A 17,556-nucleotide genomic window follows, 5' to 3' on the forward strand; every position below is an offset into this window, starting at 1 on the left:
AGAGTTGGGGAGATGTTAGCTTGCCCGAACCTCTCCCAGAGAAACGGCATGCTGGCACCCCTGCGGGAGTGACCGTGTCTTGAAAGAGCGCCTCTAAGGTGAGGGCCAGAGGTGATGACAAACCTCCATGGCCTCTGTCAACTTTACCCTCGAGGGGCTGCAGGAATTCACCTTCCGCTCCTACTCAAAGATCCAACTGTTGGTGGGCAGTGAGACAGAGTATTGATCTGGTTAACCCCCACCCCCCAAGAAGCAGGTCTCATCATCTTTGAAGAAGAGGAAAGGTACTTTTGGTCCCCACCTGTCTCTGTGGAGGAAAGTCAGGGTTATCAATCACCCAATTGATTGGTTGTCTAGTTATCCAAAACATGACCTTAAGAATAAAATTAAACCTGCCATTTATCATCTCCACCAGGATCTAGTAATAAGAGAGCAGCTTTGTGATTTCTGTCACATCCTCGGTGGCTGAGGGAGAGGCCAAAGACTTACTGTGCTTTGTGATATCCTGGCCACAGAGGGCTCGCTCTGTGGGGACAAGGCCGACGGAGCCGGCTGACTGTCAGAGGCAGGGCTGGGGTCTGAAAGGGACACTTCGCTTAGACCGTCTGCCAGCTGGCGCGAGGCTTCACTCACAGAGTCCAGCTGTGCGGCTCTCAGTGCAGCTGATAACACCTGAACTTGAGCTGCAGAGAGAGAAGTTTCGAGAATTTCAATAACTTGATCTGCTTTGTGGATATGGCGCACCGCACATGTGCTCATCTTCCCCACATCTGTCCCCACAGTAACCGTGCTCTGGGGTCCTAGGAGCGCTTAGTCAGGTGGTGATGTTTACTGCCATTAACTTCAACCATTCCAACTGAACACCAGCCATACACACAGCATCAAATCTGAGTGTGGGACACCTCAACTGTGAAATCAGAGCTTGACTCCATCATCTTTCCCAGAAAGACAACACGGTGCTACGGAATGCCAACGTCCGGGGCGACCGCTGACTCACGGACGGGAGCCTGCTCCCTCATTTATAAAGCAGGGTGGCTGCCATCTCCGCATCCCCCCTCCCACACACATATCCATGCACACACAGGAATCATACCGGCTACATACACACGAATGAGTCAAGGTCCTGCTCACCCAAGGCTGCTCATGCTCTCTGTCCACAGCATGACTGTTTGAGACCCCCTAATGGTCAAGATGACATATTCTACATACCTTCCTATAAACAAAGACAGATGTTTCCATGTCCCAAACCTCCAAACATGCACACACAAGACTTACTGCATTCTGCATTCTGTTTTCTATTGGTTAAATTCAAGAGACTCCAAGATTCATTAAAATGCTTATAGCATGTAGCTGGCTCCCCACTGTGCCCAGAACAAGGTCCACCCCCTCAGTGCCACCCACCAGACCTTCCCCATGGCCTGAGTGACATCTCTGATCAAAGATACCTAAGGTGTCACTTATTTCTGAATCTTTGAGGGTAACAGATCCCTCTGTGCGCTAATGAAAGCAGTAGGTCCTTTCTTACAAAGAAATTAAACATACATGTACGTGGTAAGATTTTACAAAACGCTTTCAGAGACCTGAAAGAACCTATGAGACTCAACCCTCAACTTCTCCCGACGATGGATTCCTAGCCATCCTTTAAAGCCCACTTCAAATGCCACCTGCCCCGCAGAGTTTTCTCCCAGACATTTCCTCTGTCCCCAGGAATGATCAGCTTCCTGCACTGAGATCCCACAGCACGTCATGCCCCCCTCCTGCCCCAGCCCGTCACACCCATGTTTACACAGTCCCCTCCACTGGACCACGAGGGCCTTCCGTGTTGTCACTGCTGCCCCAGCACCCAGTCCAGGGCTCAGTACAGAGATTAATGCAACTTTAGAAACACGTTTTCCAAACCCAGACCTTTGTCTATGGCTATTGGAAGTGATATGTAACATGCTCATTCCTTCGGCAAACAATGACTTAATTTCCTTTATCAATTTAAAGACAGAATAATCACGGGGCTAACTGGATTTTCACATTTCCTTTCCCGAAAGCGTCACAAATCTGCCCAGCAACAGCAGCAAGTGTTGTTTTTTTCCAATTTCCCCAACTCAAGGAAGAATACAAATATAGCACTGCTTTGAGAAAGAAGAGGCGTGATAATGGATATGGATTGCAGGGCCTGGCTCCCCGATCCGACGCTCAGTGGGAGTACTGGTCATAAAATGAAAAATGCCCAAGAAGAAGTTGTACTTTTCCTTGTCGTGAAAGACAGGAACCTCAAAGTTTAGCTCAGGGCTGAGTTAACAGGCTCCAAGAGGAGCAGCAGCTGTAGCTGTTCACAACTAGAAGGCGTTAGAACTCAGCAAAGGATGGAATGGAAGCCGAGGAGCTAATAAAATCCCCACTGCCACAGATAAGCCTGAGAACTCTCTGCTGTTAGAACTGACATCAGACCTGCACGACTGCACGCGAGGAGGCAGGACAGGACCCCTGCAGTATCAGCAGGGAGATGCTGAGGTTCTGGCTGTGGTGAGATGTACCAAAGGTAAGTACATGCACACATGCAGCAACACAGTCCCAGAAATGCCCCATTCTCCCCTTTCACTGTGGACAACACTGACCTTGAACATCCGGGTCATTCATCATATGTTCCTGCAAACTGTCGAGGACTTTCTGAATCTCGCTCCTGGCCACACAGCTGCTGTGCAGAGTCTCGGGTGTGCAGCAGCCTTCTTCCGGCAGCCCAGCTGCACTCAGAAGCAGCTCCAAGTCCTGGCTTATGTCAGGGAGAGGAGTCCGCCAATAAAGGAAAGTACTGAATGCATCCTCAGGACTCCCTGGGGAGGCCCGGGAGCCGGGTCCAGGGTGGCTGCTGATGGGGAGGCTGTTAATATCAAGGAGCTTCGAGAAGGCACTGGTCTCCTTGCCTTCAGCCAAGCCAGAGTCTTCCATTGGGTTTTCCATTGGGCCATCACAGGAGCTCTTGACATGCAGGACACTGCCGGTTTCCCTTGATGGGCTTCCCAAGGATGGATGTGGGTCTTTCTGCCCTGGCTGTGTTGAGCTGGGTTAAATTGAGGAGGGCAAACTTTTAGCAATGTGTAATAGACTGGAAGTAAAGTGCGAAAACACAGGATCCTCATGATCACAAGCCCGGTCCTCCTCCTGACCTGGCCACCAACCTGCTGTGTCTCCCAGAAGATAACGGCCTCACGAGAGGATGAGAGGTCCGACCAGCCACCTCTAACCCTCTGGGAGAGTGGTGTACTCTGAAAATGCCACATGCAAGTTCAGCCAATCCCTCCACTATAGGCAGGTGGTGAAAGCCTGGCTTCTGATGGCATACCTTCAGTAGTGAGATCTCCTGCGCTCACTGCCTGTTAGGACCTCCACCAGGGGCCAGGCATGAGAAAATGCAAGGGGCTGGGGAGGGCAAGTGCTGGCTGGTGGTTAACCACTTGGAAAGTCTTGATGAGGAAGATGCTGCCTGGGGCCTGACATTCAGCAGGGGCTCCATGAGTCTTGGTGGAGATGGATGAAGGGATGGATGACCCAACTCATAAAGGATCAGTACTGGGATGTGAACTACCTACTCTCGCACTCCCGTATGATGTTACCAATAGAGAGATGCCTATGAATTCGAATGGTCTGGTTAGCACACACCCATCATTCTCAGAGAAAAGATATTTAAATACCCAAGATCAATCACTAGAATTTATTAGAAAAACCAGTGTAGGGTCTACTGATGGTGGATCAGGAATGTCACCATTATGAGCATGAAATATTCTATGGCACAAAGGTACATTTGGGAAACTTCACATTTTTCCCAGGTACATTATCCAAAGAACTTCATTAATCAAAAAGTAAGAGAAAATTTTCTTCATAGGTTATTTAATCACTACTCTCAATGAATATTTTATCTAAATTTAGGAGACACAGTAGCTTCATTATTTATAACCCAGTAGTCATGTTTCAAACTCATTATTGCAATTACTTTTTCCTTCTTTACATAATTAAAGCTCTAATATTCCATCTTGCCCAGAAGGTCACTGTTACTGAAACTCCAGACGAGATAATTGCTAGAATTTTCGGTGGACGCTTGAGGTGAAGCGGGATCCTGGTAATCATTGGGTCAGAGCTTACCAGGCTGATGCAGCGGCGACATGGCTGCTTGCGTCGGCTGACCCGTATGTGAAGCTGGACCCCGCACCCTGAGCTGGCGGCCCGATGCTCAGGGTGCCGTCCTCTCGGATATAGAGGCCAGCCCTGGAGGGGGTTGCAAAGGTGGAAATGAAGGGGCCCAGGGACTGGAAGGCAGCCTGGCGCACCTGAAACCAGAGAGAAGAGCACGTGAACGTGGCTAGGCCAGGTCTGACCCCAAGCTGAACAGGGGACAGATCACTAGGCCATTCACTGTCTGAGCTGACTTACTGCTTTCTAAGGCATACCCTAAATTCCAAATAAACTATTTTCAACAGAAAACAAGAAGAAATTTAGCACTACCATGTAGTTTTTAGTCTTCCAGAATATTAATTCCACATCAAATAATTCCAGACTTTATAAAGCATCTGTGCAGACCTTCCTAATCACTGCAGCATATTTACAACCAGAACAGAAAGGGCAACAATTCACAGTTCTAGTCTTTTCCTTCTCATTTCTCATTTCTATGAAATTCATTCACTATAAATGTGACGGTGGGAGTCACTTTTTTAACTTCACCAAAGCTTTTGAGATTTTAGGTGCCCTAAGCCTCACAAGGTCTAAATGTGACAATCAGTGACTGAAAAGACAAAACATATTGTCACAAGTCCAGACTCCAAGACGAGGCCCGTGCTTACCCATCGGCAGGAGTCGCTGACCAGGCGGATGAAGAGAGGGGACAGCTGGGTTCTGCGGACCTCAGGGGATGTGTTGTAGGACACTGCCATGAAGCACTCCGCACAGGCCTTTCGCATCCCCCAAACATTATCTGAGCAGAGCTCAAAGAACTTTGGGATCTAGCAAAGCAAATAAAATCGTACTACTCAATCTGGTTACACTGTGGAAGGGCAGAGCTGTTTTAATGATGCATTTAAGGCATATCCATAAATTAATGACAAAGAAAAGGGAAATATACCCTAGTCTAAAAGGAATCCTTTGAAACCAATAGAAATTATGACAAGTAGAATAAAGCAACATTTCCTTCACCTCTTACTTCCAGTAAATGACTTGATTAAATTTAACAAGGTAAAAGAGAAAAAAACACATAAAAAAACCCCAAAGGCAGAAAGACTGATATTTGTTATGTGATTACAGAGAAATACTGGGAATGACTCTGACAGTCAGTGGTTACCCCAAAGAGCTCAGCCATCCAGGTACCACGGTCTTTGACTGCGGTATCTCAGTGATAGAGGTAATTGTTAAAAACTGGCCACAGAAATGGAAACATTATCGCCTGGGCTATGACCAGGTGTGAGTCCATTTGTAAGGTCACTTTGGGATTCCTGGGTCCGACCCTGTGTGGCACTTCAAATCCATTAAACCAGTTGTCACATCTCACTGGCTCCCTCATCAATACATGAGCTAAATGAAACCTGTGACACATGTCACTTTCTACGGGCAAATAACCAGCCAAAAAGCGCCACAAAAGGGCACAAGTGACACCGGAACGTCTGCCTGAGGGAAGGCGAGCATGCTGGTCACTGTTGGCTTCACTCAGACGCAGTGAGGGGAAGGAAACACTCCGTGCACTCAAAGCGACAGCCACTAAGAATTATTTTGAGGTTAGAACTATGTTGATATGCCTTATACTTTTAAAAAACATTAAAAAAATGTTTTTATTGATTTTAGAGAGAGAGGAAGGGAGGGGGAAAGAGAGAAAGAGAAACATCAATGTGAGAGAGAAACATTGATGAGTTGCCTCCCATAAGCATTCCAACCAGGGACTGAACCCACAACATGGGCATGTGCCCTAACTGGGTATCGAACTGGTAACCTTTCGGTGCTCAGGATGGGGTTAAACCAACGGAGCCACACTGGCCAGGGTGACATGGCTTAAACTTTAAATAAAATGAGCTTCTGAACTTAAATTTAAAAGTCAATTTAAAGATTATACTTTCTGAGGTTAGGTTCCACCCCTTAGGTGGTATATCCTGTCAAATAAAGTGGCAAGCATGTGCTGAGCAGTGTTCTCCAGGGGCAGGGCCTGGGCAGGCACCGGGGAGCAAGGACAAATGTGATGGGGAGAAGGTCCCGCATCAGCCAGACTAGAATGGGGGTGGTGAGGGACACACAAGTCCTCTGAACAAACTGTCCTGAGGGTGCTGAAAAGGAAGAAACAAATGCTGACAGATTTGGGGACAGGGTGAATCTGGACCAGGAAAGGCCCTGATGGAGACACGTGCATATTCAAGCTGGGTCTGACATGGGAACAGGGTCCCACCAGGTTGGAACGATGCTGGAAGTGGGGCAGTAACAAGCAGAAGAGTCACCGTTGGCTCGTGAAGTGGTGCTCTATCCCTCTCTGTCTCAGAATCATGAGGGAATTTATCAAAAATATGGACTTGACACTACCCCCTTCTGCCCTCCCCATGACTCAGATGCATGGCCAAAGGGGAGACACATCCAGGCCCGGGCAGTGTTCAGACGTGAGGGAGGTGACTGGAAGTGAAGCAGGAAAGGTGCTTGTGAAGGGACCTGAAAAGCCAAGAGGGTCTGGATGTTACCCTGGAAACCAAGAAACAATCCCACAGGTTTTGATGTCCAGGAGTGAGGAGGTAGAGCAGTGTTCTAGTGTCCTGTTCTAGAAAGAGCAGGAGGGAGGAACAGAGGAGACTGCGGAAGTGGCCAGTGAGGAGGCGACAGCATGGTCCACAGGAAGGAGGACAGGGGTGCTTCCTCTCCGTTCCACAGGCCAGCTGCCTTGTGCTTATGAGAAACACTCGCTTCAGAAGTCAAGAAATTTGAAAATGATGAATGTAAAACTGAGCTGCCGCTCCAAAGAAACAGACTCATAGGCACAAAACTTTATGATGGATTTTAAAAGTGCCCTAACAAATGCATCAGCAATTACAGTTGGCAAAACTTCACGTACCAAAAATTTCTCAGTGGCTTCTTGTCCAACGGCGTGACAAATATCACCGAAATTTGTAGCACACACCTTAAAAAGGCAAAAGGCACACCCATTATTCTCACCTTTCTTTTTGTCTTAGCAAATTGTGCAGACTAACAAGCAGGGACCTTGAGAGCAATTACTCCTCTAGCGAGGCAGCTAACAAGCACTCACTAAGCCCATCGCCCACACAGACTGCCCAGGTGCCGCCGATGCACTGGAAACCGAAGATTTACAATACAGTACCAAATTCTAGCACTTTCTGGCTCCTAATTGATCTCAATACATAATGCATTTGGTTAGGACAGAGCAAAAGAGACCCTTCATATTCTCCGAATGGTAAATGAGATGGATCTTCTTGCTGGTGAGTCATGGGGAGAGACTGGAGGGAAGGTGAGGCTGTCCTGGGAGGGGTAGCACTGGCCTTCAAAAGGAAGACTTTGACAACCAAGCGAAAAGCGACTAAAAGGGAAGAGAGCGGGTAGGATAAGAATTAGAAGGTGTGGCAAATCACCCCAGAAAGTGAAAGGCTTTGCTTGCCTGGGCAAAGGCATCCAATCACATCTAGCATGGTCCCCGAGCTGGCCCTCCTGCGCCTGAGAACAGCAGCATTACTCTTACACAATCTCATCTCCAGGTGTTCTGTGTTCCCTAACTACAGTAAAAACTGGCACCACTGTTCAGGTGTTCTCCTCACACAGTTCACACTGGCCACATTTTTCTTCCAGAAACTTTACAGGAATGGATTTTGAAATTTTTAACGTTTTAAAGCATGTGCCCACCTTCCGAACTTGAAAAAGCTTCCCATCACCACACAATTCACAGAATCGAGGGAGCAGCAGGCGTTCAACTGTGCTCTTGCTCAGCACTGAAGCCAGTTTGCAGATGATCTATAAAGAAGAATACCAGTCACTTGAAACACCAAAGCTTGTGTCGCACATATCACTATCTATGTTCCAAAAGCTAATATTCAAAATAATACGATATACCCAAGAAGTGAAAACAAAGAACACCTTCTTTTGAGTTCTATAGAGTTCTATGATCAATAAAGGGCCAAATCTCTCTCAAGTTTTACTCAAACAGGGTTTGTCTAAAGCTCAAATGTTACTATTGTAGGGAGCCGCTGTATGCCCAACACATAAATGAACAATCTATGTGCAGTAACTCGCTTTGCTTTCCCAAAACCCTATGAGAAGGTATTATTTAACCTCATTTTTCCAAATGAGGAAATTAACACTCAAAGAGGTTAAGCATTGTGACCAAAACCAAACAGTGGTGAGGTGGGCTATCTGGATGCAGTACAAAAAGCTACCTGTAGGCACTGGAGAGTGATCAAATGCTGGTGGCAACTAAAGGAGAACAGATCCTGAGAGACAGGAACCACACGGGGAAAACGTGGATTGCTATTGCTTTTTTGCCCTGGACATCCCCATTCTGTGTGGCTATGCAGAGTAGCTGGACCTCAAGCAAAAGCTATAGTATTACTGGTTTAAGAAGTCAGAAAACAGAGGCTGAGGTTGCCAAAGCAGTTGGCAAGTGAGGGTAGAAATCCTAGGAAGGAAGGAATGAAGCAGCTAAGAAAGGAAGAGCCCGGCAAATCTGTGATTAAATCCTACTTTAATCCATACATGTACAGGGGAGATGGTGAGGTTCCCAGAGAAAAACAACAGATTGAAGGCAAAAGGAATTGAATGGTTTCAGTTGCTGACTACTGCAGGGGAAACAGAATCTGAACTGTTTGCCAGAACAAAGTCAACATTCTTCAGAGAAAAATAATAGAATCCAGAGTTTCTACAATGTTTCATCAAGAACATACTATAGGCAATAAAAAATTCATAGACATGAAAAGAAATGGGAAAATGTGACCCATATTCAAGATAAATATTAGTCAGTAGAAACAAACCCAATGAAGACCCAGATGTTAGAACGAGCTGAATTTAGAAGGGCTTTAAAACAGCTATTAAATATGCACAAAGACTAAAATGAAAATAGGGCACAACAAATGAACAGATAGGAAATCTCACAGAAGAAATTAAAAATAATAAAGACTTCTGGTAATAACACAGTAGCTTGGTCAGACTTACAACTCTTGCAGATAGCAATTACAGAATCTTGGAGGGGGAAAAAAACACATTAAAAACAACCATTGGAGAGCAACCAGAAGGCAGAAAACGGAGGGGAGGCTACCCTTAAAAGATGAACTGCAATCAGAGAGATCTGCAAGTAAGTTCTTTGGCTGGCTGCTAAACTACACATGTGAGGGGGAGCTCCCAGAGGACCCAGCAGAAAAGCAGCAGCAAGAAACTAAACAAACTGAACAGAGAGTTTAGTGCTGCTCAAAGGAGACAGCTGGGAGTTGGAGATCAGACAAGATAACTGCCTACTACATAAAACTACATAAAAAACCACCTTAGAGAAATAATCCAGAGCCTCTGCAGTGTAACATTTATAATGTTTAGTGCTGAATTAAAAATAACTACCTATGTATTGATAGCAAAAAGTGATCCATAATCTTTTTTTAAAGCAGTTAATGGGAATCAATACCAAGATAATCCAAATGTTTCAACTACCAGGCAAGGATTTTAAAGGAGCTATTATAAATATGTTCAAAGCTTAAAAAGAACACATATGCATAAAGAAGAACATATAGGAAATCTCTACATCACAGAGAATTAGAAACTATAAAAAAGATCAAAATGGAAATTCTAGAGCTGGAAAGCACAATAACTAAAATAAAAAATTTAATAGATGGGCCTAACAGCAGACTGCGGATGACAAAAAGAGTCACTGAACTTAAAAATAGGTTGATAAAAATGACAAAATCTAAACATCAGAAAGATGCGGGGGGAAAAGAGAACTATAAAGACCTGTGGGACTATATCAAGCACCCCAACTTTGTATAATCTAAGCCCCAGACTGAAAAGAGAAAGAGGAAAAGGCACAGGAAAAATGTACTTGAAGAAATAATAGTCAAATTTTCCCAAATTAGGTGAAGGCATCAACACACAAATCCAAGGAGTTCAGTAAATACAAAGTAAGATAAGCATGCATTCGGCAAAAATAAAGAAAAAAAAATCTCAAAAGCAACCAGGGAAAAAGGACACTTTTTATGCAGGAGTACAGTGTGGATAACTGACTTCTCCAGAAGACAAAAGGATATCTTTAAAGTGCTGCAAGAAAAAACAAAAACAAACCTGTCAACTCACAATTCTATATCCAATATAACTTCAGAAATGAAGGCAAAATAAAGACATTTTCAGATAAAAACAAAAAGACCTTATTATCGTCAGCCAACCAAACTAAAAAAAAGTATTCAAGGAAGTTCTTTAGGCCAAAGGGAAATGATACCAGATGGAAGTGGAAGCTCAGATCCAGAAAAGGAAGAAAGAGTACCAAAAATGGCAAAAATGTGAGTATAAAAGGCTATACATATTTTCTCTTTTTGTAATTTCTTTAAAAGATATAAGTGTTTATATCAGAAATTATAATACCATCATATCAGGTTGATAATGTAATATACATGTTATAATGTATATTAAAAAACAGCACAGAAGAGGAAAGGGAGTGAATGGAAATACAGTATTACAATGTGCTATATATTTTTAAATCTTCAACAGAAGAATTAAAACGCAGTACTACAAAAATACTCAATTACCCCAAAAGAAGGCAGGAAAGAATTAAAAGAGGAACAAAAACAGATGAGACAAATGGAAAACAAATAACAAAATGGTAAAGTTAAATCCAAAGATAATCAATAATTACATTAAACATAAATGGACTAAACATTCCAATTAAAAGGCAGAAACTGTCAGACTGGATATAAAAACAAGACCCAACTATATGCTATCAAAAACAGGAACACTTTAAATGTAAAACATTTAAGGTTGAGAGCAAAAGAATATAAACATACAATGACAAACAGTAAGTGTAAGAATGCTGGAGTGGTGATAGTAATATCACAGTAGACTACAAGATACAGGTTATACTCAGAGATTTTTAAAAAGTCATGTCTTAATTACAGGGTCAATATATCACAAAAATATAAACATTAAATGTGTAGCTTTAAATGCTTAAAATGGAAAAGGTAGACTTAAAATTACTGTATCTTCCTAAAGAAGCTAGAAAAATGCAGGCAAATTGAACATAAGTAATTGGAAGGAAATAATAAACAGTAGAAATCAACTGAAGAGAAAATAAGCAATAAAGAAATTGAGAAAGCAAAAAATTGATTCTTTGAAAATATTAATAAAATTGATAAATCCCTAGCAAGACTGATCAAGAAAAAAAAATTAAGAGAGAAAATACCAATTATCAATATCATAAATGAAAGGAATAACACTACAGATCTTACAGGCCTTAGAGAGAGAAGGAAATATTGTAAACAACTTTATCCCAATAAATTGAACAACTTAGATAAAATTAAATTCCCTAAGATACACAACTTACCCAATGACACAGATGAAATAACAAATCTCAATAGCCCCACATAAAGAACTGAATCCATTATCAAAACCATCTCACAAAGAAAATCCTAGGACCAGAGGTTTTACCTATGAATTCTAACAAATATTTAAGGGAAAATAATACATACAATCTTAAACAGTATCTTTCAGGAAACAGAAGAACAGGGAATACTGCCCAACTCAAATTTTTTTTTTTTTTAATATATCTTTTATTGATTTCAAAGAGAGGAAAAGAGAGGGAGAGAGATAGAAACATCAATGATGAGAGAGTCATTGATCGAGCCTGCAACCCAAGCAATATGCCCTGACCAGGAATCAAACTCTGATCGCCTGGATCGTAGGTCGACGCTCAACTGCTGAGCAACGCCTGGCCGGGCCCAACTCAATTTTTGAGGCCACAATAACCCTGATTCTAAACCCTGACAAAGCATAATAGGAAAAGAGAATTGCCTACAATAGTCCTCTTGAATACAGATGTGGAAATCCTCAACAAAATGTTAGCAAATAATGGAGAAGGAAACACTCTTGACATTACAATGTCAACTAGAATCATCACTGGATACTAATACTAAGGGGCAAGAGTTGATGAAAACAACATAGTTTTAAAGTAATTCTCATTATTTCTAGGTGGAAAGCAATCCTTTGGAGAACCTTGGCAGACACCACCTCGATCTACTAAGTCACCAGAGTTAACATCACCAACATCGGGACAAACTGAAGTCTTGGGCCTCCTGACGTGACACACGAGAACACAAGATCACTTCCACGATATCCTGCCAGAAATGCAGAGTCTGAATCTACTCATGAGGAAACATACAAACACAAACTGGGAGACATTTTACCAGAGCACTGGCCTGTATTCTTCCAACATGTTAATGTTATGAAATTCAAAGACAGATTCGGGATCTGTTCCAAATTAAAGGAGATCAAAGAAACATGACATTTCAGTGCACTGCAGAACCCTGGACTGTATCCAGGACAAATGACAAATGTTTGAACATGAACTGCCCTAATTTTGACCAATGTACTATGGTTGTTTAAGAAAGAAGTCCCTTGGTTTTAAGGAGTATGCACTGAAGCATTTAGGAGTAAAGGGGCATCATGTCTCCAATTTACTCTCAAATGGCTCAGAAAAATATATACACCTGTGTATGTATTCACCTGTGTGTGTTTTGTGGGTGCACATGTGCATATGTGTAAAGAGAGAGAACATGATAAAACAAATGGCGCTGAACATAAACCATGCAGAAGCTGGATAAAGGGTATATAGGCGTTTATTCCTGCAACTTTCCTACCAGTTTGAAATTAAAACAAAATGAAAAATTACCCCCCCAAAAAACTTTTACGAAATCTCCCACTCCAAGAAAAAGAATAAGAAGGGGAAGCAAGGAGGGGAGGGAGGACGGGATCAGGGCGGGGACAGAGGACTGCTTGTCTCTGGAGTCCACTTTTCCAGCTGCCCTCTTACAGCAGAGAAAAGTCCTGGGTTAGCAGCCCACCCGCTATTCAGTGGATTTGGAATCTGCACACAGCAGACAAGAAAGAAAGGTAGTGAAGGGGAAACTGTCCCCACAACATGAATGAGGAAAAGGCTGTGTCCTCCCAACTCAGAGAACACGTATTTCTGACCTACGCTAGGCAGAGCTGCACAGACGCCAGGCTTCTGTATCCAGGGTAACGGGCAACTAAAGAGTGCCCAGAATCTCTCTCCACCCCTGCCCACCTACCACACCCACATGACCTTATTACTACCTGTACAAAACCAAGCCTGAATCATTAAAAGTCAGCACACCGAGTGACAAGAAATGATAGTCCTGTGGCCCTGGGAACCACTTGTATGGAATGACAAGCTTCACTTAGTTGCTTGGAGCCAACTATTCTTTACTGCACGTAACCACAACATTCTTTTAAGTAAATGTGCAAATAAAAATGAGCTTAAAAATAGGAATGACGACAAAAAATGAGGAAGCCTTAATGTGAAAACGTGTTGGGAGAGAAAAACAGGCTTCTGACAATTAGTTATAATCTCAGAATGCTAATGGCCTTCTTGCAAGCACGAGGAATTATAATTGGTCTCCAGTGGCCTGTTTATGCTGTCTAGATGTAATTACAGGATATAGCACTTCCAGTTTATACCGACCCATTCATTCAGAAACATTTACTTGGTACTGACTCTGGGCCTGGCACTGTGCTGGGTGCCAATGGGGGAAAGACAACTGTGTTTAAGCAGCTCACCATTTGGAAGGGGAAATACACAAATGAAGTTCACGATTCAGTTGCTGGATGAGAGAAGACATGCATGAAGGAGGGCATCCCTACCGTGTGCTGGTGTAGCTAGAAAGACTTCAAAGGACAGAACGCATACATGCGTGAGAAACCAGGATGTAAGAAACCCATACATCATTTGTTCTGCATAACTCAGCTTAAGAATGCCCAGGACATGTCTAGTTGGCTGGCTCCGATTTTCCTAATCATGTGTGCACTAGGGTTGCTGGCATCAGAATCCATTGAAAAGTGTAACAGAGAGACGCACATCCTGTCTGTTGAGACCTGACATTTCCTGGGAGTGAGAAGCAGTTCCTATGAAAGGGCACTGTCCTGAGAGTGTGTTTATGTACATATGGATGCAGCAACATTCACACCATATGGCGCCAACACAAGGGCATCAGAGCAGCCCTTCACTTCTCCTGACACATCACCTCCTCACAAGTACACATCAGTGCCCATAGTGTTTGGAGTTTGGCTCACAGATCAATACTGAGAACCCTGCCCCCCTTGGGGCTCTGCGAGTCACACATGGCCTTTTCCTTGCAGAATGAAATCTACTCTCTGCCCAGATGTCCAAAGATTGAACACACTTTGTTTTCAATAGGGTCCTTTCCTAGCTAAAAAGACACAGCGCCCCAGTGTGCTCCGCGACTCTGGGTGCCCAAGGAGTGAGTTGCCTCCAAGACCCCTGGGCCTCGGGGCTCCAGGAAAGGAAGTCGGAACAGCTTCTGAATGTGGCCAAAGCAGGCGTGGGCCGGGTCAGACCAGACGCCAGGCAGGCTTCCATTAGAGCGGCACAGGGAGTGAAGTGCAGCCCCACCAGAGGACCCCGATCTGCAGCTGTGCCAGGCCTGCAGAGGGCTCAAGCCTGCTTTTGTTCTCTGCAGCCACATCTGACCGCTTAGACATTCAAATAATGATATCAGCAACTCAGTTGGAATGAAAAATACAATTTATATGAACTGATTTGTTCTGGAAGTGATTTGTGGAGATAGCTTTCTGAAAGCTTGTTATATTTCCCAAAAATTTTCACCACACACACACACAAAGAAGAACAATATTGCTGACAAGAATGGAGTGGCTAGAAACAAAACAAAATAAAACTCATGCAAAAATGCTTTAGCATTATTTTTTATGGTATATCAGTCTTTAGAAATAAGATACTTGGTTGTCAGTCGTAACCTTGGAAACTCGCCTAACCAACTCTCAAACAAAAGACAAGATAGAGTTGGCAAAGTTCACTGCTCAACTGCCAAACACCCCAACTAATGATATTATCCAGGTTCATTTCGCACAACAAATTTAATTTCTTAGAGAGAAACTTGAAATTTATAAGAGAACCCTGGAGAATTTTAATTTTAATAGTCAATTATTCTTCAGCCTGACTCATAAACATATGGGATACGCAAAATATTAAATTAGTTTAAAAAGCTAGGCCTCTAACTCCGAGTTGAGGGAAACTTTTACATAAATGAAGACTGCCAGGTGCTCTGATGCTCTAATATAGTTTTCTCGCTCCAAAGTATACAACGTTTCCACACTCTGAAAAAGAAAAAATTCCTTTCCTCTAACGCCATTCTTTTCCAACCAAGAAAACAGCTATCTTCTAGATCTTACTGTACTCATAACTGAGGCTTATGATTTTTTACATCTTCAGGTAGGATGTTTCCTAAAATGCTATAGCTGTTCACTTCTAGAACACAAACAGAAAGGCCATGCTGGGCAGCACCTCCTGCACGGGTCAGTGGACAGCAATGGGGGCAGCAGCTCAGAAAACAAGATGGCCTTGGAGAACCTTCTCGAGCCACAAAGGAGCAGGCATGAGGACAGGCTCGGGAGTCTTGGTCTTGGGGGATCCATGACCACCAGCCTGACTCTTCATTCCAGAAGCGAGCAGAAAGCCCGATTAACCATCACTTCACAATGTGTACAGAATCCTACAAACCCAAGTATACCACAAAACTGTTAAAAGCAGAAGAAATTCAGTATTTAGACTATTCTTTTAATTGTACAGCTTTAACTGGTATCAGCACAAATACTGAACACAGCATTTCCCAAAGTGCTTTAACCTCTGGCCACATCTGCACTCTTCAGAATGCCTCCTTCTTATTTGCTGACATGCCCACTTTAGTCTTGACCTAATCAACAGAACAGACCCATGCCTACTAGGTTTTAATTGTGCTGGTACCACCTAAAGTCATCTCCCACGTCACACTGGGTTCCTTCCTTCGGGAAACATGGTCCATGATCCCAGCAGGTTTAAGGATACACCTACAAATCTCAGCATCCTGCCCAGCAGAAGTCGAAGCCAGCTACCCCAACTCTGTCCAAATCACTGACATCCCTCGCGTTGCCTTCTTAAAGCAATTGGTGATAGAGTCACTTTCAAACATACTCAGATCTGAACTGGAAACTTTCTCTGAGCGAGGCCGAACCACCAGCCACCTTGTTTATGAGAACAGGGCTGGCCAAGTGAACACATGTGACACTTCAAGTCACACACACACCCAGTCACAGACAGCCCACAAGGCGTGGGGGCTGTCGCTCCCCAGGCAGACTTACGTTCACGGCTTCTGCTTTATATTCATCATCACTATCCGGGGCAGAGAGTGCCAGCAGGATTGGACACACTTTGTTCTCAATATCAGGCTGGAAAATCAGATCTTGCTCCAGAAGAATCAAGAGCACTTCCTGACTTGATTTTCTAACCTAGAAGAGGAAAAGGCAAAGGTGAAACACAGAGCAAGCCCAAGTTCTCTCAGGATCAAGGCCAAACTCCCTCAGCAGAGCACCTACCCAGAGCACCTCCCTTCCCCCACGGTTCTGGAACCTTCAGTCACACTTCCTTCCCAGGCCTTAGAATGTGCACTCCCTCTGCCCAACTGACTCCTGCCATTCGATGCTCTCAGGCCAACGTCCCTTCCCTTGAACCCCATCAGGTCAGGTCCCACCTGTACCCTAACAGCACCCTGCACTTTTGTCTCATGACTCGTGTCCCAGATCTCCACTCATATAGACACGCACACACACACGTTTTTCTGTATGATGACACATTGCCATCAGTCTTTCCCACCCAGATGAGGCAGGGTGCCATGTCTGACTTGTCCTGTCCTCCGATGCACCCTTAGCACTTGGCAGTGGGTTGATGACACGGGATACATCCTCGAACCCCCAGGCAAAGGGACCATCCTCCCACCACATCTGGGCATGAATAATATCAACTGCAACAGGAGGCCACAGGCAGCGCTCAGAGGAGAGCCCCAAGGGCAGGACAAGAAAGCGAGGACTCAGTGCAGAGAAGAGGAAGGTAGAAGGCTGTTCTTTGCAGTTGGCCTGGGGGTGAGCAAGCATGACGAGGGAACCTAGGATGCTGGAGACGACATTTTGGGAGAAATGAAAGCACAAGAAATTTGAATTGATAGGGCTAGTCGTGAGCAGCCCCGGCCTGCTGGTGAGGCAGGACAGTGATGGACCAGGAGTATATGGAGTCACAGACGACAAGCGGAGAGCAGTTACAAGAGAGCCAGCCTGTGAGACTGAAGCCACAGCAGCAATCCAGCATGAAACTTTCTGAACAGGTGACAGGATGAAAACAGTACTTTGGAAGATCATTCCGGCACTGTGTTTGGAGGAAATTGGAGGCGATGGCAGACTGAGGGCAGAGGTCAGTGGAATAGTGACTGCACTGATCCCGGTGGGAAAGGCGAACAGAGAAAGGCAGTACCGCCAGGCACCGGTGACGGGACC

The 17,556-nt window shown here is 44.2% G+C and overlaps 1 protein-coding gene across 3 annotated transcripts in view; it reads right to left on the reverse strand.

Moving 5' to 3' along the window:
• LOC107529433 (serine/threonine-protein phosphatase 4 regulatory subunit 1-like) overlaps positions 1–17,556 on the reverse strand; it is a 65,761-nt gene that overhangs the window by 13,154 nt on the left and 35,051 nt on the right. For 2 of the 3 annotated variants that reach the window (XM_087819187.1, XM_087819190.1), the window contains 7 exons: positions 16,372–16,518; positions 7,861–7,968; positions 7,061–7,126; positions 4,827–4,985; positions 4,132–4,316; positions 2,610–3,052; positions 490–683 (listed from right to left, as the gene is read on the reverse strand). In XM_087819187.1, coding sequence (XP_087675313.1) covers positions 490–683; positions 2,610–3,052; positions 4,132–4,316; positions 4,827–4,985; positions 7,061–7,126; positions 7,861–7,968; positions 16,372–16,518 — 1,302 coding nt within the window. The remainder of the gene's footprint in view (positions 1–489; positions 684–2,609; positions 3,053–4,131; positions 4,317–4,826; positions 4,986–7,060; positions 7,127–7,860; positions 7,969–16,371; positions 16,519–17,556) is intronic. The other variant, XM_087819188.1, reaches the window with a different exon arrangement.

Source organism: Miniopterus natalensis, chromosome 7, assembly GCF_054644295.1.
Source record: "Miniopterus natalensis isolate mMinNat1 chromosome 7, mMinNat1.hap1, whole genome shotgun sequence".
NCBI classification, from domain to species: domain Eukaryota; kingdom Metazoa; phylum Chordata; class Mammalia; order Chiroptera; family Miniopteridae; genus Miniopterus; species Miniopterus natalensis.